Genomic DNA, 22,586 nt, shown 5'->3' on the forward strand with positions numbered 1-22,586 from the left:
TCCAGTTTTCTTGCCTGGAGAATCCCATGGACAGAGGATCCTGGTAGGCTACAGTCCATGGGGTTGCAAGAAGTCAGACATGACTGAGCAATCGAGCACATACACACAAACACCCTCATAGAGCACTCATCAACTTCACTCTAGTGCTGAAGTCTTGTTGGGTGGCACGAATGATGATGATTAATGGCTGAAACACCAGTAAACTCCTTTACAGCTACAAAAATGGGAAAACACAATGCTTTAGGCAAAATGCTAAAAACAGACTCCTTTTGGTGAAATGAAGCTGTTTGAATAGATGAAACTAATCGTTTTTATTGAAACCATCTGCAGTGTGGAATGGGAAGTTGTATAGAAAGGTCCTGAGAGACTTCTGTTTGCTTTACTTCAGTAAGAAGAGGGGAGAGAGCACATGGAGCTTGTCTCCATCTATCTGAGACTTCACAAAATAAGGAGCAAAGTGATGGTGGAGGCCAACCTGTGCTGGCGGCTGGCGACCTGGCTCCCTGGTGGTCCATGCGAAGAGGACGAATATTCTGAAAATGCGACACCAGACACCATTCAAGAAACTGGCAGGTTAAACAGAGTAGCAGAATCTTTGCCCTGTAAGGAAAGGAAGAATAGAGAGAAGGAGAGAGAAGGAGAGACAGGGAGAGGGAGAGAGAAACCCTATCTAACACTTCTGCTGTGTTGGTCTGCTGAAACCACATCTTGAAACCAGGTGTTAAAAATGACCCAACTCGACAGCAAGAATGGCTTTGTAGATAAGTGTATTTTGTAATACTACTCGGAAACTGCAGTTTCATTTAGATAGATCATTCTTCCTTCCTTGTATGAAGATCTTGCCAGGACCAGATTTAGGTTTCAGTGGGTCTACCTTGATGAGAAAACTAAACAAAACAAAATGCACAATACTCCATGGAACTGGTTACAATTTACGGAGAGATGGATTCTAAGTGGTCTCCTCAGACTTTGGAAACTGGATAAAACTAGGTCAGAGGTAAATCCATGACTGTTGGTGCAAACAGCTTTCATAAGGTACGATGTGTATGGTTGAGCATCACACCAGTAATGCTGAGTTTCTGCAATGACCTTATCCATGGACCGAGCACCCTGGGGTGGACGGCGTTCTCTCCTGTGCCGTTCTCCTTGGTTCTTGTGCAACCACAGCAGAGTCCTTGACAAGGCACTGGGCCCTCACCTCACCATCCGCTTCATCAATTTTAATCTTTGAGTTAGTTTATTCCTCACCTTCCATACTGTTTACTCATATGATGGGAGAGAGCGAAACCTATGAAACTATGAAGAAAAGTTTGCCAAATGCTCTCCTGCAAAACATGCTTTAAGTGACCTGTTGCCCCTGCCCTCACCCTGGATTTTCTTGGATTCTACTAGAAATGATATTACTTTTTTTGAACTAAAAGGTTGATGCTGTAGTCTCTGAGCTTCATTTGATCCGCAGCAGGGTGCTTTGAGCTTCCCTGGTGGCTCAGTGATAAAGAATCCACCTGCAATGTAGAAGACACAGACATGGGTTCGATTCCTGGGTCAGGAAGATGCCCTGGAGAAGGAAATGGAAACCCACTCCAGTATTCTTACCTACAGAATCCCACAGACAGAGGAGCCTGAAGGGCTAGGCTATAGGGTTGCAAAGAGTCAGAGATGACTGAGTGACTAACAACAAGGGGTGCCTTGACTCCAGCGATGGTGCCACCCCTTCTGGGTGAGGAACCATAGGACCAGGCAGAGTGGTTGCATTTCCACACAGGTCAGTGTGTGGCCTCATTTCTGGGCGGGCAGTCCCTACAGCAGCAGCTCTTATGCTAGAAAGTGGCAACAGAACCCATAAGTCTAGGGCTATTTTAGGACTTAGAACACTCGGTGATTATGGCCATAGATTAATTTTTAAGTGAGCTCTGCTATCAGATTTCCCTTTGACCGTTGCCTGGGCATCAGCACCCCCAGGAATGAACACTCTGAGCACTGAGCTGGCCTGGTGGGTCCCGTGGAATCATGAAACACACGGCTGCCTTCTGTTCTCAACATGAGTCCCTCCATTCCTCTACGTGAGTGCCGAGTGGGTATTATTCCACCCACCATCGGGGTGTGTGGATTAGGGGCAGGGTTCATGGATGGCCATGGAGGAATGGCACCATCTTAGAGCTGACCAGTAGGATGTGTTTGTCTATGCCTGGGAGTTTGACCAGATTTGATTGCAATTCAAATGTCAGGCATTAGACTATATCAATAATAGAGACTTCAAAAGAGAGTTATTTGGAGCTTAAATGTTGACAAACACCTGCTTTAAATGCCCATCCTGAAAGCTTAGCTCCTAGGCCAGCTCCTCCCTGCCCACACCCTGACACACACACAGTTTAATGGAAAGTGCCAGCAGAGGAAGGGTTAAGAGATGACATTGTCCTCTTGCATCTGCTCTGCCTGTTGCAACTGGAAAAGGCTGAGATTAATCTTTGTAAAAGCAGTCATATTGGAAAGACGAATGTGACTCTCACCATAACACTGGGCCCTTTATAGCCTGATGTCTAACTGCATTGGAATGTTATTCTTTCCATTGCCGTTATGACTGTACTTGGATTTGAAACTACTGGGTCTTGTTCCAGTACAAATCTCAATCTGCCCTTTCTCTTATGAACTTTAAAACATCCCTGTCTGCCTTATCCTACAGGTTTCCACTGAATCCAGATGTGAGGAGCATTCTGTATTCTACTGAGTGGCCTCGTCACCTTTCAGAGTTCCAGCGGGGAGCCCCAGGCCACAGGGCACAGGTGGCTGGCCAGCGGGGAGCTTTTCCTCAGGGTCCCACTGTGGGGTCTCTCCCCAGCCTTACGGCTAATAAGGTGTATAGGCCAGTCTGAGGAGACCAACATTATTTTGGAAATCTGGTGGTGCTAAGCCTTTGATCGCTGATTTCTAACTGTCTTGAAAACCTTCAGCCTCCCAACAGTTGCACGCTGTGGTTTTGTGTCTGTGTGAGGTGACTAACAGCGCCGGCAGTCTTGTGTGGGGAACGTATTCACCCAGCACCCAAACCACCTACCGGCTTCCGGCAGCTCTTATCAGCCCAGCCATCGGCCACGAGCTGACATTTCAGTGCTCAGAAGCTCCCTACCCCCACCTTTAAAAAAAAGTGACAGGAGGAGAAAAAGGCTCATTTGGCAGTAGTTCACTCTTGCTTTTTTGGCCTGGAGAAAGACATTGAAAGTGGTAGAAGATTGTTTAGTAACAGCTGGCGAGCACCAGGGTGTGAGGCTGATTTTCAGATATGACAGGCACTTACAGGAATGCTGCCAGATACAGCTGTTTAAAAGGCTTAATAAACAGCAAGTCAATACTAATCTTTGCCAAATTAATCTTTTCCCTGACAGCCCATCAGAGCAATTATGTTTAGGCTTATTGTAAACACACAATTGTCAAACAGGGACACTGCAGCCTTAAAATACTGTAGTTTGGTTTTTAGTCTCTGTTTGGGAGTGATTTTTTTCCTTTTTGTACATAGAATTATAAGTCATTCCATTTCATTTCCAGTTACTTTTTTTTTTTTTTTTCTGGCCTCATGTCAGCGTGAATGAAATTTCACTTTCAAATGTCTTTGCTAGCAAGCTGTTAATACAATGAGCGATGATGACACTGGAGGAGGCGTGCTGGTGTGTGCAGCTAACAGGGCACAGTTCCGACCAGTGCTGACATGTAACAGGCCACTGTCCTCAGTGGTCTCCGGGTCCCAGGACAAGAATTTGTCTTCACTTCCTACCTCCTACAAGGTAATCCTGTTCTGGATACAAAGGACAAGATGTTGGCTGCATAGGAAAAGAGAAAACAGTCTCAAGTTTCTGCAGACATGTGCTGCAGAGCCTATACATCTTGGTTTAGAAGTGACACCTCCCTCCCCGCATTCCCTGCCTCCCTCCTTCAGGACTGTGAAATCGTGAGGGAAGGTGCTCCTATACTGGGACCTGGTTCTAAATAAACCTAGGGAAATCTCCTTTGAGCATCTTCAAAAAAAAAAAAAAAAAAAAACGACGGTTATGAGGAGGGAAAGCGGGGGTGGGGAGGTTGGATGAATTGGGAGATTGGGATTGACATATATACACACTATAAAGAAAACATAACTAATAAGGACCTACTGTGGAGCACAGGGACCTCTTCTCAACACTCTGTTAATGACCTCTACGGGATATATGTATAACAGTGGATATATGTATATGTATAACTAATTCACTTTGCTGTACAGCAGAAACTAACAAGGCATGGTACATCAACTATACTCCAATAATTTTTTCTTTTTTTTAAGTTAAAAAAGGACTTCTTACCTTGGTGTAATTTAAGTAGAGCCAAGGAAACGGAGTCTTTTACTGGTTTCATCAAGTCATATTTGCACTTGGTAATTAGTAAAACAACTCAGTGTCCTATTCATCAGTGTTTTAATTTAGCATTCTATAAACTTGGCTCCTGAAATTTCTCTCCTGCTCTCAACACTCCTACTTGTCTGACACCTTTTTTTTCTCCTTGGCTTCTCATTTTCTCGATGTGACTAGAGTATATTCCATCTTGTACTTTTGTAACTAGAAACTCCTGTTTGATTATGCAGACCAAAAGACTATAGCATAACTCATTCCGAAATTCTTTCTTTTGGTAACCTTAGGTCTCTTAATGAAAAATTTCCATTCTTCTTCACCTCCCAATTCTTATCCGCAATATTTAATGCCCTCTATATTTAAAATCGTCAGGGGCACATCCTATAATGGCTGTTGAGGGCAGTTTGTGATGGACCGCTGGTGCTTTTACTTAGCATTGCATTTATTGTGCACCTACTATGAACATGTGGAGAAGGAGGTGGCAACCCGCTCCAGTATTCTTGCCTGGGGGGTCCCATGGACAGAGGAGTCTGGTGGGCCATGGAGAGTTGGACACGACTGAAGTGACAGCACTGCATGCAATGACATTCCAAGTTGCTTTGGAGGTCAAGAACTCACTCTGTTTTAGGAAAACAGAGGGATCTGTACTGTTGGGTGACTCACATGAATTCATCCATTAGGTGACTCAGTGTAGTAAGTGTCTGAGGGTTAAATTTATGATGTGAATTCTGTACCTTGCCTTGCCATCATTTCAATGTTCAGCCATCAGCAAAACAGGTGGAATTCTCTGTTTCTGTAGTTACCTTAAAATGAGAGTTATGAATGGAATAAGAAAATGCAGATCACGTCCTCTTTCAACAAATAAACATTAAGAGAACATCTATGTGTAACAAAACTTTCATGTTCCAGCAGATAGTCTGTTTATTACCAATTTCCACTTAATTTTTTTACTATAACAAAGAAATAGGATGTTTATTGGGGTTTCCTAGAATCTGGAAATTTGAAATATTCTTTGTTTGGTCAAACATAGCTGTCTGGGACTGACTGGAAGTGGGGAACCTGGTAGACAAACAACATTACTTCTCTGGGTCTTTTCACCTCAGATTTTGTAAAGAACTTCTAAGTCCATTTGAAATTATACTGACATTGTAGCTAAAACCCCATCATCTTTAATTCCCAAACATACTGGGTGGAACCATATGAAGTTGCCATTTTTTAGGTAAAAGAGTCATATATAGTCAATTTCATATGGCTCAGTCTAATTACCTTTCAAACATATGCGGCAACTCTTTTGCAAAAGACAAGTGAGTGAGTGAAGTCGCTCAGTCGTGTCTGATTCTTTGTGACCCCGTGGACTGTAGCTCCCCAGGCTCCTCCATCCATGGGATTCTCCAGGCAAGAATACTGGAGTGGTTGCCATTGCAAAAGACAAGAGGTCCACAGGAAAGGAGAACTGTTGATGTGCTTATCTTAAATTTCAAATTCATAAATCAAAAACAATTTCTTAGTAGTGAATTGGAGTCAGGACACACGGTTCTCTGTTGTCATAGCCGTTGGTGGGTCACTGATGCTTTGATCAGAAAGGACTCCTCTTTAAGGCAACAAGGTAAAAATGATCCCAGAGACCAGCTTTAATCCTTAGCCATGTTCGCTAGTTTGACAAACTCGAAGTTGTTCTGTGACTGATTTTCCATTGTCAACTCACTCACAATGGAATGGCAATTGGGGTTTTGGATTATTTTTTCTTGTGGACATTACAGAGACAACTCAACCTTCTCCTAGGTGCTGTCAGACCTTTTTTCTCTTTTCTTTTCTAAAGAGTTATAACTGTGACTTTGGTGTGCTGGGAAAGATATTCTATGTTCAGCACTATCGCCAAGTCTCTCAGAATGCCTTTCCTGGAAGTCTGGGAATCCCATGGAGAGCTACATAACAGAGAACTCGGTGGACACCGTCACTGTTCCTTATGGTTACAAGTTGGGAGCTGCTGGGCCCAGGCTGGATTCTGGCTTCCTGAAAAGTGGAGTTTCTCAGGCAACATCTGACAGAGGGTGTTCTCAGTGTTTCAGGAAGGAACACCTGTGGCTGGGGTTCATCGCTTCTGGGCCTAATCACTTCTGCCATGGATTTTGGGATCATCTCCTCTGGCTGGGTGTGTCTTTCAGAGACTGATGGATATTCAAATAGAATACGGTCATGCATCATAAGAGTTTTTATTTATGATGTATTTTCTTTTATTTACATTTTTTTCCCACTGTTTTTGGTGTTGAGTATCAACACTCTCTCTACCCTGGTTGCACACCTGCTCTAGAAAAACTGTAAACAACATTGTACTTTTCTGTGGAACCCACCTGTCAAAGCTGGTTGTTCTCATCCCGATAATTAGTTTCTCAGTTTAGACTTGACACAAGTGAGAATGTTACTTTAGCATAATATAATAAATAAAAGACATTAGGTAATTAGTAGTGCTGGTATATTTCTAAAATACTAAACAGACAAACAATAAACTGTGAACTTAATCACATGAGTTCTTATACAGTTTCAAGACAGGAAAATTAGAGCTCTCAGCTACAGTCATTTTAATAATCACATTGGATCTGCATTATTTATTAGTTATTACATGCTCAACTGATTCAAGGGTGTACAAGGCCTAAAATCATTTCAAAGCAAGCATACCTTTTGTTTTTTGAATTCTGACTGGATTACATAATGCATATATTTGTATTTAGTTAAATTGCTAAGTTTATTTCACACACTCCATGAAAAAGACATCAGCCATTCTCTTGATTTCCAACCAGACTGGTTTTCTTGCTATAACTCTGTAAGGGCATAATTTGCTCTTTCTGATGTAAAAGCTATGCCAGCCTTCAGCCAGATTCTCAATGCTTTTGGTTCTTTAGCAAATCCCTAGTACCCTCAGAATTCTCTTGGAAGACCCAGGAGTTCTGGAAAGAGAGTAGCTTGTGGAGGCACAAATGGCAACAAGATCCTCAATTTCTATCAAATTTCAAACGGGAACGCGTCTCCTTTTTCCTGTCTGGTTACTCACCTTTCATTTTTCGATATTCTGGACAGTGTGCTTTCCCTTTCCTCCTGTCCTAGTTTAATACCTAAATGTTTTCTGGATTTTGTGAAAAGCATGCAGGTTGAGGAATTTGACTGATTTGACTTTCTTTTTTGGGAGGGGGAGAGGGAGGAAGTTTACAGAAATGACTAAAATCAGCTGAGAAGTTTAAAGAACTGACTAAAACCAGCTGAGAACCAAGAAGCCACCTTTTCCTCTCAGGTAGGGAGCTCATCTGTTCAGTCTTGGAGCCTGTGTGACTTTTAGGGCAATCTTCTGTTCTATTGTATGAAGAAAGAAATTCTTAAATATCACAGTTTTTCATTTGCGTCAACCAAAGAAATATAGAAATAGAGGCTGGTTACTTAAATTTGCTGCTAAAATGAAAAGTAGGTTTGGCTTTATTCACTGTAAAAACTAAATTATAAAGTATTCACACCAAGCGTGAATTTTTTTTTTTTTTGCCAGCAAAAGTTAAAACATCAAAGAAACCTCTTTCAAATACTAACAAATTTACTTACAAACACCTATATTTATTATTTCATAAATAGGCGCAACAGTTTCCATAAAAAAGATTAAATACAGACACAGTATGAAGAAACAATAATACAGAGCCCTATGTAAAGGTTATAATTTAGCTGTTTTCAATCTCTTTCTGCATCTAATAAAATACCAGGTAAGCATTTGGCAGTTTTATACATGAAAGGGCTTAAATGACATTTACTAACCATTACACAAAAAGTGGTACAAAAAAGCAAGTTTTCTGTAGTACAAAATAAACGGTGTTTGCGCTTCCCCTCACACTAGTTTCTTTTTGTCTGATCAATGAGACAAAGCCAATTTGTTTTTAAATTAAAATCATTTGGGAGTACGTTGTTTTCAAATATTTTGAAAATATAGAACTATTAGTTGTTTTAAAAATGAAGTAAAAATATGAATGTTTGCCAATTTAACCCCTATTGTGAAATCAATAAACTGGAATGAGCCAGTTTCAAATCACAATTTAGCTACAAAAACATTCACATTTTATACTCTAGGAGAGTGTGACATAGATGCTATTTACAAACTTGCTATGACTGCTACATCAAGCCATTTAAAAAGTCTTTAGTAGTTTCATATAAACACCCATTATGAAAACCAATGGAAAATCCAGGACTTTTATCCAAGACATCTATAGTTGCTAAGGCAGTTACTATAGCGCAGCACTTCACAGCAAAAAACCAACATAAAATCTGAATGGTCCAAAGTTCCTTCAGGGAAGAAGAAAAACAATGTCCATAAAGGATTAAAAAAATAATAAAGGTAAAGAAGCATGACTATTTCTTCCAGAGTGGGTGACCCACAAGCTCAAATGGTCCTAAGTGCTTAGCAACTTGTATTTTTTCTAACAAAATGGAGAACTGCCTTGACTGTACAAAGCAATCCACGGTGAAAAGACTTCCCTGAATGCCTCAGTGGAAAGAAGAGGTGTCTGGAGTTTCAGGTAAGGTACAGTGCTTTGTCCCTCTGCATGCCCCTGTGTGGAGAGAAAATAGACAAGCAACCGGTGTTAACAGGACAGCCTTGCTACGGGTGACCAAGGGGGATGTCTGTCTGCTCTAGCTTGAGGGATGGGGTTGGACACGGGGAAAATGCACAGTGAAAGCCAACAGGGTTTAAAGGCATTTACTCTTGGAATGCTTAAAAATTTCTGGTTTTGCGAACATGGAACCGTTCCAGATTATCTTTTGGAAAGCTGGAAGAAATAAGGCATCTTTCCACGACATGCCTGTTATGAGAGCTGTCTGCCACCAGGTGGCGATGGCCGGCCGCTTACCCACTACTGCAGTAGTCGTTATTCCAGTCCACGGGCTGGGTGGGAGGATTTCTGCACCCGGAGCGCACATATTCCATGGCCTGGGTGACCACTTGTGCAGCTGTAGATGTAGGATTGATTATGGTTTGATAGTCGGGTTGAAGATTAAATCCCTGAAAAGCAAAGCAAGTCCACAAATGAGGATCAAAGTGCCTTGTTAAGAAGAAAAGCACCTAAATATTTAGCCACTGTTTGCAAACACTACTACCTTCCTGCTTGTGCCCCTGCAAGGGCAAGCTAATCCCAAGAACCATGAAAACTTAAAGCAAAGATGGAAAAGAAGTGCCCACACTCCATCTTTCTTACCTTTCCTTCCTTTAGCCATGTGTTACTTGACTTGTACTCTTGAGCAGATACATCGAATTGAGAAACAATGTAAAATTTAGAAAAGCCAACTCAACCAAAACAAAGAGAAAAGGCCCTAAACCCCTCAGAGTTTATGTTTTCTGTCTAACCCAAGGATACATTAATAGTTAATCCCCAGAATATGCAACAGAATCTTTTCCGAAGGATTCAGGCAGCAGGTGGCTGAGTGTTTTATTAGACTACACCTATTCACATATTGTTCTCAAAACCCTTTTTCTTCATTCAGTCACAAAGGGACCATCTGCTTCTTCTTTTATTTGTACTTCTTTCTCAGCTAAAAATTTCAACCAAAGCCTTTTAACAGTTGTTGGACTAATATAGGGAAGGAGATTCAAAACAACTTGCCACTGGAAAACACAGAGGAGGAAAAGTATAAGGCAGAGAAAATATTTTAAAATTGAAAAGTCTATTAACTGGCAAATAATAATCAGACTTCAGGAAGGTTCTTTTAACACACTGGTGTGGTGAAGTGTTGACTTTTAATCCTTGCAGAGCTATTAAAAATTCAAGGACAGAATCTCTGAAGTAGATAGCTATATCTGGTAAACAAAAAGCATTATACGCTAAGAGTTATTTTTAGCTTATCTGGTGAATTCAAGAGCTGCATAAGCAAGCTTTGCTGGAAATGACCAAAAAAAGCAACTTAATTAATCTCATGGTTGTCTGTTTTTGCAGCAGATTTCATACATGGTTTTTACCCACTGAAAAACTAAGAGATTTAAAAACAAATCATTTTCTATTGACTTGCAGGGAGCTTCTTTTGAAGGAATAATATTGTTGAGATTTTATCTTTTAAAAAAATTCAGCAGAATGATCAGAGAATTGATTTTGAACTAAGGCTATTTCCTTGGACTTTTATTCATTTGCAGGTACCCTGGGTAAAGACTCAAAGACATCTATTATCAGATGTCCTCAATTCTCAATATTGGCTATTGGCTTTAAGGTATTAAATTATTTTCCATTCAAGGGATAAAGACTTCAAGCCAATGTCCAGGCAAACTCCCAACAAAGCTGCTCATGAAAGACAGAGCACTGAATGACTGGAAACAAATCACTGAAAAGTGGAGTATTCAGTCAGCTTGGTTATTTGACCTCACACAGCTAGAAAGAGTAGTGTTTCCTAAACTAACAACTGGTTTGTGAGACGGAAGTTTGTTTATGTAGATACCACCTGCAGCTCCAGCCGTAAACATTTTCCAAAGCAGGGGGGCGTGAGAAGTGAGAGGACTATAACTGGATGTTTGGTACTCTAACGCTTTCCAGGCTGGCGTCCACTCTTTCTCTAGACCGTCTTGTATCTCTGTGATGCATGGAGTTTCAGGATGGTCCTGTAATGTCTTAATGGGGCTTACTGTCCAGTTTTCTGGACCTCTTTCCCAAGTGTCTTGTGTAATGCTAGGCAGACAAGCAGGAAAAAGTCCCCAGGGAGAGGAACTCAGGCTGATTTTTATTTCAGCCCCTCATCAGGGCTGCCCAGTGACCAGAGAGTGTGCTGCTTATTGGATATTCTCAGGGTCAAGTCCATAGTAGTGGCTCAATAAATCATGTTTTCCAATAAATGAATTTTACCATCAACTATTTGATGCTACTCTTCGAAAGGCCTGGGGAATATAACTGTGTAAATACCAAGGCTTTCCTATCTTTTTAATGTAAAGTTCTCCACATTGGATTTTTGCACAGTCAACAAAACATAACTTAAAAGTAAATAAGTCTTAAAACTAGAGTAGTTGAAAATATCTCATGTTAGGTGAAGGTATGGAAACATATGAGAAAGCAAAAAATAAGTAAAAACAAACCAACCTGCTTCTATCCAACACCACACAATCAAAGAACAGAAATGATCATTGCTTTTTTCTATCCAATGAACATGGCCCCTCAAAGTTGGGAAAGAGGGTTATCAGGAGAACATAAACTTTTAAGTGATCAGTTTAAGACTTAAATGGGTAACTTCAGTTTATAAAACCAAAATGATGTGTTATCTACGAAGCTCAAAGATTTAAAATTTAGCTAACTTCAATGCCTACATTTAAGATCACTAGTATTAAAACAACTGTGGACCGAGGAAAAGACAAGCAAAGCCTGAAGAACATAATTTTACTTGCTTTCAATTTAGAAAATGAAACTTTCTTCTGACGACTGTATTAAGAGATGCTGAGGTCAAACCCAGAAATAACGGTATTTTTATTATTGTTGCAAGTATGAAACAACAATGATGATAGAAAGTTTTGAAAAAATGTTTGCTTAGTGATCTAATTAAACAAGACTGAATATTTTGCATTTTAATGCTCAAGAGAAAAATCACCAACTGTTTTGTAGCATGCCTGGAATTTTAAATTTCATTTTCTGGTGCCAGATTGAAATAAAAATAGGAAACATGATAAAGATTAATTTGATGTCAGAAGGGACATTTGCTCTTTAATTAGATTTCTGTAGCCCTAGCAGTTTTGTTGTGCCACCACATCAAGTCCTAAAAAAGCCTGCAGCAATACCAAACCGAGATCCTCGTATCCACACTTTACTGGGAACTAATTTCATTTCCTGCCTGTCTGGAGAGGTCTTTTCAACAGGCATCAATGTTTTTGTCTTCACAACTGATTTATTCATCAATCTCAATGTGATTTTTTTTAAACCTTTAAATTACACCCAAATCCTAAAGCAGCTGTTTATTACACAAGGAAATTGAAAATCTGTCTGTGTGATATCATACAAAGATTTTTTTCTTGAGGTTATAAAGGAAGTTGACAGATATTAATGATTTTTTTCTCTTGACCTCATTCGGCAATATAGTGAACAGAAAAAAAGGAAGAAAACTGGACTAAAAAATAAACCCCAGGTCTATGGGTTTAGTGTATAAAATATTATTCTAGAAAAAAAAAAACTATTACTCCTAGTGGATGATACGATCATTTTTAGGATACATTCATTTTCAAAAGGATAATAAAATAGCTAAAGTAATGCTGAAATATGAAACATTACTGTAAAAATACAGTAGCCATGAACTTTCTTGCTCTTTCTCTTTTTCTTTTTTTGGTGTTTGAAAATGGGAACATGGCCAGGAAGCAAACACCTTCTTGATAAAGATGATGAATCCAACAGGTCAAATTCCAGCCATAAGCTTTCTACAACGCACTTTGATGACATGAACATTGGCCCCACAGACCACTGTGATTGTAATAAACTGAGTGACATGGAGGCGTGACGGACACTCTGGATCTGATTTTAGGATTATCAATTCGTTGAGACTTCCAGTCTTCTTAACCTGCAGGATTCTCTCCAGGGATCTACCCTGACTCTGACCTCACTGCCCATCACTCTCCGCTCCTGACCATGCTCCCCACTGGCCTGCTTTCCATGTCCTGGATAAGCCGCGTGCCTCCCAGTTGGCCTCCAGGCCAGAGGAGTCCCTTCTCCTTGCTATGCTCGCTGCTAGTATCCACCCCACTCCCTTCCCACCCTCTGATTCCTAGAGGCTGCCTCCTCTTGAGAGATGCCTTCTTTATCCGTCCCAGCCAAAGGCCTACTATTCCTTCACACATCTTGCGGTTTGTCCCCGTTTAATTTTCCCCATGGGATCCTAATAACTTACCTGTTTATCTTATTCCCACTGCTCCCCCTCTCCATTCCACCCCCAACTCTGATGTGAGCTCCATGGGGGTAGAAGTTGCTCAATTTCAGCCAGCGTCTGGCATGTGTTAAGGGGTTCAACAAATCTTTTTTGAATAAATGAAAAATTTTAAAACTTTTAAGGATTTGAGAGTCTACAAACTAGCCTGTAATTTCTTCTAATATTTAAGCTTCTGCAACTCATTTTTTTATTCCTTCATTTGTTAACTTGTATCTTCAGTAGTTATTTTATTGACTACGTACAATGATCAAGCATCATAGTGATTTTAGTTACCATGGTCTCTGCAGCTGCACTGACTCTCCATTTTGGGTTCATGCCATTTTGTCTTCTATTATTAATGTAAGTTAAAATCAAGCCCTACCATCTCAATAAGAAAACTTTCTGAGATACACTAATAGAACTCACTTAAATATTGATGAGTAACTTGTCCAATGTAATCTGCCCTATTTTTTCCTATTAAGATTCTATATGGAAAGACACATCTCCTGAGTTTCCAAATGTGGCCTTATGTAATTCAGAAATGTTTGAAAACTCTTCAGGGTCACAGCTCATCTAAGGTATAGAGTATAAACAGACAATGAACTGTCTCTGAGTGGATAGATTAATAAAAAGTGTTCTCTCTGCACAGAGCTCTGGCCCCCAACCTGGGGAGTGGACCACATACTCTGTATTTTTTCCTCTGGGAAAAAACACCTCTCACTACAGCACTGAGAGCAAAACATGGGCCCTCAACTGGATAGTACCCTTAGGCAGAAGTCAACCCACCTGACCGAAGGTCTCTCAGCTCTTCAAACACTATTGGTTCATTAAAATGCAAGAAACCCACGAATGTCTCTTTTATCAAGAGTAATGTCTGATGGAAAGAAGGACAACATGGCCCTATTAATGTCACTCACTCGTCACAAACCTGCCGTAGACAAGGAGGTTGGTCTTTTCCAGTGAGTTTACAGCTCGTCTGTTGAACAGGTCAGTCAGTCATCTGAGCTTTATCAATATCCTTGGCTTGGGGACCAAAGACTTCAGTAGAGAGATGAGTCCTTTGCTCTCCATGATCATTTAATCTCAGAACTAACTAGGATTTACAGAGCCTCCCAAGTCTTAGGAGAAACTATTAAGAATTGACAAGAACGATTAACAGTGAGAAGCAGCAGGCCTAGCATTTAAGAATCAAGGGAGGATATTGTATACCTATGGCTGATTCATGTTGAGGTTTGACAGAAAACAACAAAATTCTGTAAAGCAATTATCCTTCAATTAAAAAAAAAAAGAGTCCAGGATCTGACTACTGAACAGAGCTAGGTTTGAATTCTAGCTCTGACCTTGGGGCAAGTTAGTCAACTCTGCTGAGCTCTGTCTCCTCACCTGTGAGATGAAGACAAGGTCAGGACCTGCACTGTGAGTTTTCTGAAATTAAAGAGGAGGTAAGGTAATGTATTAAGGTTTGTAATTGTCACCTCTTGGAAATCCTGTCTATAATAACAATAATAAAAATGGATTTGGGACTATGTATATCTGATTCCTATTTCTGCCTCCCCTCCACCCCACTGTGGCCAATTATAGACTATATCAGAGGGCTCCTATATCACTCTTATAAGAAGACTCTGCATATTTAATTATAGACCTGGGAATAAGTCATTGGATTAGGAAAGTGATAGGTTAATTTAATATGCTTTGTAGTTTCTACCTTGACCTGTTTTTTTAAAAACACATTTTTAGGATTTTTAAATGCTTTATATTCAGTTTACTTTACATCATTTGCTCCTAATTCTCAAATTTTAAAATAACACTAAAATCCAGAAGGAAAATTATTTCAAAGACAAGTTAAGCTAAGATTGCACACAAATGGTTTCCATAATTGTGGGGTAGACATGGAGGCTTCTAAACTTCCTGTGTTTTCTAATGTAGAAGCCAGATATCCATTTTAAAATAAAACTCTGGTTAGGTTAACATTTTCATTTCTTAGGACTCTTAAGGTTGTACCAAATTTGATATTTCTGACCAGAAATAGTAGGCCTGATTTCATCTTGCAGGATTTGTTGGATTCAACAGGCGTATCATCAAGAATTTCTCATTTCTGAATAATATACTGATTATATATGTATATGTGTATATATATATGTGTGTGTGTGTGTGTGTGTGTGTATGTATGTACATATGGCAGACTTCTCAACCCCAAAAAGATCTTAAGCAGTAGTGGCATCTGAAAACAACAAATTTCTGCCTCCCTCAAAGGCAGAAAACAGGGAGAGTGACGAGAAAGATGGGTACTGTGGGGAAGAAGTCAGGGATTATGAAAGGCAGAAGCTGTTGTGATCCTGTGAGGCTGCCTGACTCACCCATGCAAGTTAATTTTCAGGAAGCAGAGATCTCCCATTCTCTCTCCACTTACAGAAAAGAATGGGACCCCCACCCAAGCCACTGGAGGAACAGACCCCCCAGCACCTCTGGAGGGGAGCCCAGGGCCCGGCCTGCACATACCTGCTGCATGGTGGGGGAGTGTAAGGCGGGCTGGACCTGCATGGGGAGCTGGGTCCCGAGGGGCTGCTGCATGGAGAGCGGCTGGTGCTGCTGCAGGTTGAGATGCTGGTGAAGAGGGGGGCTGATCTGGAGGGGAGGAGGGGGGGACACGGCCATGTTGGCTATAGAGACAGTCACTGGCATTTGGTTGTTGGCCTTGGGTGCTATGCTCCTGGGGAGACTGGGATGCATGGCGGTTAGGTGAGGGTTCATTCCTGGTTGTTGGTGGTAGTGGGAACTTAGGTACAGAGCTGAGTGGGCCTGGCTGGGCCCGGGGAACACTGACGGCGGCTTGGCATTGATCAGCTGTGGAGGCTGAGCCGTCTTCACGTCAACAGGCTCGCTGTAGCTCTGTGGAGAAACAAACAGGAACCGAGTTAAGAGGCGGACACCCAGGCGCTGCTTTTGCTTAGCAAGATGCTCTGTGAGTTCACTTGTGAACGGTCACGTGGATCAGTACCTGTTCCTACTCTTAACTCCAAGAACTCTTCCATCGTCACTTGCCACATGACCTTATGCAAGCCTGAGCCCATTCCACCACTTTTATGAAATCTAAAACAAGGTACGTTGACATTTTTTCTTTGCTTAAATGTTAAGCTCTAATTTGGTGCCTTTTCTCATCATCCAAAGATGAGAAAATGAGGGGTGCGTGCGGCGGATGCAGTCAGTGTCCTACCGGGAACTACCCGTGTGGCTCACTTGGAAGGGGAGTCCGTGAGGGAGTTTATCTGTTAACTACGTGCTTCGCTTTTATTTTTCCTTTTTATATTCTCAAAGAACCTTGACATTAGATATTGCACAAAGAAAACAATGTTGGTCAATGGAACTGGATAAGGAAGAAAGAGTTCAAAAATACCTTTCTGAAGTCATATAAAACCACATTAATGTATCTTCAAAGTAACTGTAGAACTCATCTTGATTTTTAAAGAGAGTTGGTGATGAATTGTCCTCAATAATGAACTGGATAAAAATAATCTCTCTTAGAAATTTTAGACTCCATCATAAATTAACATAATTTTCCCTGAATTTTTTTACACACCTTCAAATGGTCATTTCCTAATATCTTTTTAATTGACTTAAAAACTAGATATTTCAGTGGAAGTTGACAAGTATCAAGAGTGAACCCCAAGTTGTTTCTTCTTGGGCATGAACCTGCCTCCTACTTTTGCTGAGAGGAAGAGACTGCAAAACAAATGGTAAGTAGTGAAACCAGGTGGAGAAAGAAGATGCCCAAATTTCCTTCTGGAGAAAAAAGTCACTTGGTCAAAATAAGATCTTGAAGATGCATCTGTGCCCTTATTCAGTGCCTCTGATGTCATGCTTCTTCCACCAATAAGTCAACACGAGCCTCTTGTTACCCAGCACAGCAGGGCCTTCCTGGGCTCTCCCTGCTCAGTCTCTGTGTAGCTCGGGCACTTTCAGGAGCCTGGTTCATCACACATGGCGACAGGAAACTCCATGTAGGGACTTCATTGCACAAGTCAGCCAGCAACACAACTCGTTTCCTCCCCACAGTGTAGGGGATTGAGTGATAGCCACAGGATGAGCGGCTATGTATTATGTGCGCTGACTGCAGGAGGCCAGGCTGGGGTGCTGGACTGGTGGCCTCTCATACTCTCTCATACTCAGGTCATAGGAATGACCTGAATGACGTCTCTAAAAATACATCAACCATGGAGATGTGGGGTCCTGCGAGATCCTGATTACTCCATGCAGAGTAGAGAGTAAGGTGAGCCCTAAAGAATTCAAGCTCCTCCAAAGAACCTTCTCATTATATTTTTCTGTGTCAGTAGTGATGCAGTTTTCTGAAACAGGAGTAGACATTGACTCCCTGTCTTCTGCATTAACATGAAACAGGTCAAAAATTGTTCACGAAAATTTTCAAGGGAAGGCTTTGGATCAAAAGAGTTTTACTAAATGTAGTACCTAAAAGGAACTTTCAATTGATAAAAAAAAAAAAAAAACTTCAGTCATTTACTTTCTTTCTTTCTTTTTTTTCCATTTAAAAACTCTTATTGCTGGTATGCAGAGCAGTGAACAATTAAAGGAAAAGGTCAAATGGGTTAACTCAGGCTGTGTAAACAGTGACTTGTTTTACATCAGAATAACACAGACTGCAGTGATATGCCTCAAAAACCATCCCATATATGCCAAGAAGATTATGTACTTGTTGTCTGTGTGTTTAAGTCATGTGGGAAAGTGTTTTCATTGTGTTGCATTCTCACTTCTTTTCCCAGTTGTGGAAGGGCTAATTTCATATTTAGTCACACACCGTGCCAACTTCATATAGGAAAGGAACAATCACACAACAACCAAGAGAGCTACAAAAATCAATACATGTTAGGGCATGTTCCTTTTTGCTTTATAGTTGCTTTAATTTTTTAAACAGAAGAAAAATCACTCACAATTCCTATACTATCAAAATTATAAAATATATGTCGTTGTAAAGCGTTTTCACTTTTTATTTCTAGAGCCAATAATCACATCATTATCTAGTGACATGAGGCACACAGAGCAGTAGACAGGTATCCTGAGCGTGTGTGTGCACACGTGTGTGTATGTGAAGACAAAAAGACATGTTCAGATATGTTCATACATTCATCTTAGGTATTCCAACAATATTTAAACAAGCCTAAAGGCAGTATATTGGGTTGGCTAAAAAGTCTGTCCAGGTTTTTAGGTACCATCTTATGGAAAAAAGCCAAACGAATTTTTGGCCAGGCCAGTACCTATGTTACATTTAGAAATCACTAACTGTAGTAGGTACAGACACTCAGCAAGAAGGTGGGCTGGCTTCATGGACCAGAAGTCAGTCCTGGTGAGCAGTTTTAGGGACAAAAAAAAGTTTTAGGGACTTTGCCCCCGACACAGTTTCCAAACTGTATTAGAGGGGTTTGTGGAAAAATAAATGTCCTTCAAAAACAAGTTTCCATGACAAAATATGTGTGGGAAGAGCACTGGGTCAAGGGAGGTTAGGAGGGCTCCTCTCCTGCGGGACTTGTCAGAGCCTTCAGTGTGTAATGCACACTGTGAATTTCCGAGGGACTACCAGAGAAGTCTTTCCTCAGTGGGTAATTTCACTGAAATAGTCTTCAATTGGAAACTAATTCAGAAGATGAATTAATAAATTACACAAACATATCTAAAATGACAAATAGAACATACATTTCGATTTGAATAGTCATATCTCTTGCCTCAAATAAACTAATTTGTATTGCCCCCAAATACATACTTAAATTACATCCGTCTAGGTGTAATATCAAAATTATCTTTTGTTTCATGTTTACCAGAATACTATCTGTATAGAGAATTTCATATTCTAGGCCAAGAACGGTGACACCATTTCCTGAAGGAATTAGCAAATTGGTAACTTCTCAACTGTAGCCTAGAATTGCTAAGGCATAGGGCTTCCCTGGTGGCGCAGACAGTAAAGAACCTGCCTGCAATCCAAGAGACCAGGTGTGATCCCTGGGTCGAGAAGATTCCCTGGAGAAAGGAATGGCAACTGACTCCAGTATTCCTGCCTGGAGAATTCCATGGACAAAGGAACCTGGTAGGCTATAGTCCATGGAACTGCAAAGAGCTGGACATGACTGAGCGACTAACACTTTCACTTTTCTTCAGACACAGTAAGGCAAAATTCAAAATAAACCATGAATCAAATTCTCCTGAATTTCACTTTCTAAACTGTGTAGAGATAAAGACAGACACACAGACACAGACAGAAACCTACTTGAGATACTTCATTGCCAACTTTGAGAAGACTCTCTTTTCTCATGGTAACTAAACACAAAATCAAGACTGCGGGGAGAAATAGCAATAATCTCAGATACGCAGATGACACCACTCTTATGGCAGAAAGCAAAGAAGAACTAAAGAGCCTCTTGATGAAAGTGAAAGAGGAGAGTGAAAATGTTGGCTTAAAGCTCAACATTCAGAAAGCTAAGATCATGGCATCCGGTCCCATCACTTTATGGGAAATAGACGGGGAAACAGTGGAAACAGTGGAAACAGTGTTTATGTTTTTAGGTTCCAAAATCACTGCAGATGCTGCTGCAGCCATGAAATTAAAAGATGCTTGCTCCTTAGAAGGAAAGTTATGACCAACCTAGACAGCATATTAAAAAGCCGAGATATCACTTTGCCAACAAAGATCTGTCTAGTCAAAGCTATGGTTTTTCCAGTAGTCATGTATGAATGTGAGAATTGGACTATAAAGAAAGCTGAGTGCCTAAGAATTGATGCTTTTGAACTGTGGTATTGGAGAAGGCTCTTGAGAGTCCCTTGGACTTCAAGGAGATCAAACCAGGCAATCCTAAAGGAAATCAGACCTGAATATTCATTGGAAGGACTGATGCTGAGGCTGAAACTCTAATCCTTTCACTATCTGACGTGAAAAAGTGACTCATTGGAAAAGACCCTGATGCTGGGAAAGATTGAGGGCAGGAGGAGAAGGGGACGACAGAGGATGAGATGGTTGGATGGCATCACCGACTTGATGGACATGAGTTTGAGTAAGCTCTGGGAGTTGGTGATGGACAGGGAAGCCTGGTGTGCAACAGTCCATGGGGTTGCAGAGAGTCAGACATGACTGAGCGACTGAACTGAACTGAAACACCAAACATTTTGTCTATACAGCCATTTGTTTGTCATTTGTCTTCTCCATTCTAAAGCATGAAGAGATCAGTACTGTTAAGCTTACTTTGAAAGAGTAGTATTTTTTAATCACTACAAGGACTATAACAAGTTAAACAGATTTCCCAAACTAAGGATTTAGACACTTGAAACAATTTTTAACACACACAGAGAAAAATTTTTGGGAAGTTACATGTTTTCCCTACACTTTTGAAGTCATTGAATATAACAAGATAAATAATGAAACTAGCCATGTGCCTAAGCATGGCAGGCACTCCATTGGGGGTTCTCTTCCTGCATTCTCTCTTCACCATAATTTCCTGCACCATCAGGGAAGGATGTTTTTTGGGGGGTTGCATGGCTTGCAGGATCTTAGTTCCCCCACCAGGGACTGAAACTGGGCCCTGGCAGTGAGAGTGCTGAATCCTAAGCACTGGACCACCAGGGAATTCCCAGGAAAGGACTGTTTAAAGGTTGGGACTGGAGTCTTATGTGTCCCATGCGTCTGTTTCAGTGCCAAGTACAGAGAAAACAAACATATTTGCTGAGTGACTGAATGACTGTCCTTGAACAATACTGGGAGCAGTCACTGTTGCCCTTGCTGAGACTCCTGACGAGACATACCATTCCTCTAGGGAGTAGGTTTTCAAATCTTTGAAAACTCACAGAATATCAGATTGTTCTTTACTGTCTGCTCTCATCGTGAACCACACCCTTTCGGAAGAAGTGGGAGATTACAAGCCTAGCTTTGCTCTTTAGTTGGATCCCGTGGGCTCTGCTCCCCACTGGGCCGGGATGGATGGCAGGAAGCAGGGAAGCTTACTGTGTTTCACCCCTATCTTGAGAATTTGTATCTTTATGTAGAGATCCACTCATTTAGGCAGGGAAAAAATTTGCTTGGGCCTCACTTCTCATTAATTCTTACTCAGACTAATAAACAGACACAGAGTTGTTTCACTCTTTTGGAAGACAGGCAAAACAAGTTCATTTTCCATAGCAAAGTGTCATGAATGCATAACCTGATTAAATGGAAATATGAAGAAATCCTAAGTTTAATACACTCGCACCATCATTTTCTTTGAATTAAACTATGAAAGCAAGGCTTGTTGTTGTTGCTTTAGTTGCTAAGTTGTGTCAGATTGTTTTGCGATCTCATTTTGCAAATAATGATACTGTATATGAAGATCATTATGCCTTCCATTCAGAAACTAGAATTACTTTCTCATTCAAACGAAATCATTTCAATTCGTTTCTAATTCCAAATGCATTAACCACTTTAACTCAGTGGTGTGTGTTTTGTGTCAGTCACCTGCCAAGTGTAATCCTATCAGTGTATACACAACTGAAAATCAGCCCTTGAATGTGGCATTTTCATGGGGGTGAGTGTGTACTTGTTACTGGTTTATGAGTAAGTTCTAGTTCCTGCTTTCTTTGGGCCACTGATTCTAAAAGATGTTTTCTATAAGCAAAATGGTGTGTGTGTGTGTTCAGGGAGGGGGGCAAGGAGAGACATTTTGGGTCTCTCCAGTAGTCTTTCACAAAGGATACAACTCTATAAACATCAAACTACTTCATATTAATCAAGTTGTTGATTGCCCGAGATAATTTCAATCCCATTTACTTTGTATTATGAAGATAATATTGCATAGTGTATAAATGTTCCCTTTCTAGGATGATAAGTGCTATAAAAATGAAAGATTGACAAAGCAATTGTTATTTAAAATAGCAAAGCATAAACATAAGACATAAAGCTCAGTGGATGCAACAATATAGGAGTTGCTGAACCAAATCAGATTAATAGTCCATCTAATTTGATTCTTGTTTCCAGCACTGACCAATACATGATGCATTGGAAATTAAACAAAATTTATGCACTTACTCAATTGCGCATTGTTACTTTTGGAAGGAAAATTCTTCTTGGTACTTGCAGGTGATTAGCTTACACCCTGAAGCATGAGATTTTATTATCTTTAAATCACGGTCTGGGCTTACAGAGCTGCAAATTTTATGTGAACAGTCATAAATTGATCCATTCTATTTTCAAATTCAGTGTCTCAATAGCTCTCCTTGGCATGAATTCTATAAGTTACACTCATCTTGTAAAAAGAAATGATTTGTTTTGAATTTAGTCCCTTTTAATTGAACTGAAGA

General features: G+C 40.5%; 1 protein-coding gene across 4 annotated transcripts in view; it reads right to left on the reverse strand.

Annotated features, from left to right (window-relative positions):
* Positions 1-6,829: 6,829 nt before the first annotated feature.
* TOX (thymocyte selection associated high mobility group box) overlaps positions 6,830-22,586 on the reverse strand; it is a 311,747-nt gene continuing 295,990 nt past the window's right edge. For 3 of the 4 annotated variants that reach the window (XM_061438802.1, XM_061438800.1, XM_061438803.1), the window contains 4 exons: positions 15,762-16,151; positions 14,646-14,687; positions 9,254-9,405; positions 6,830-8,953 (listed from right to left, as the gene is read on the reverse strand). In XM_061438802.1, the coding sequence (XP_061294786.1) occupies positions 8,917-8,953; positions 9,254-9,405; positions 14,646-14,687; positions 15,762-16,151 (621 nt within the window). In that variant the 3' untranslated portion in view covers positions 6,830-8,916. The remainder of the gene's footprint in view (positions 8,954-9,253; positions 9,406-14,645; positions 14,688-15,761; positions 16,152-22,586) is intronic. The other variant, XM_061438801.1, reaches the window with a different exon arrangement.

Source organism: Bos javanicus, chromosome 14 (assembly GCF_032452875.1).
Source record: "Bos javanicus breed banteng chromosome 14, ARS-OSU_banteng_1.0, whole genome shotgun sequence".
NCBI lineage: Eukaryota > Metazoa > Chordata > Mammalia > Artiodactyla > Bovidae > Bos > Bos javanicus.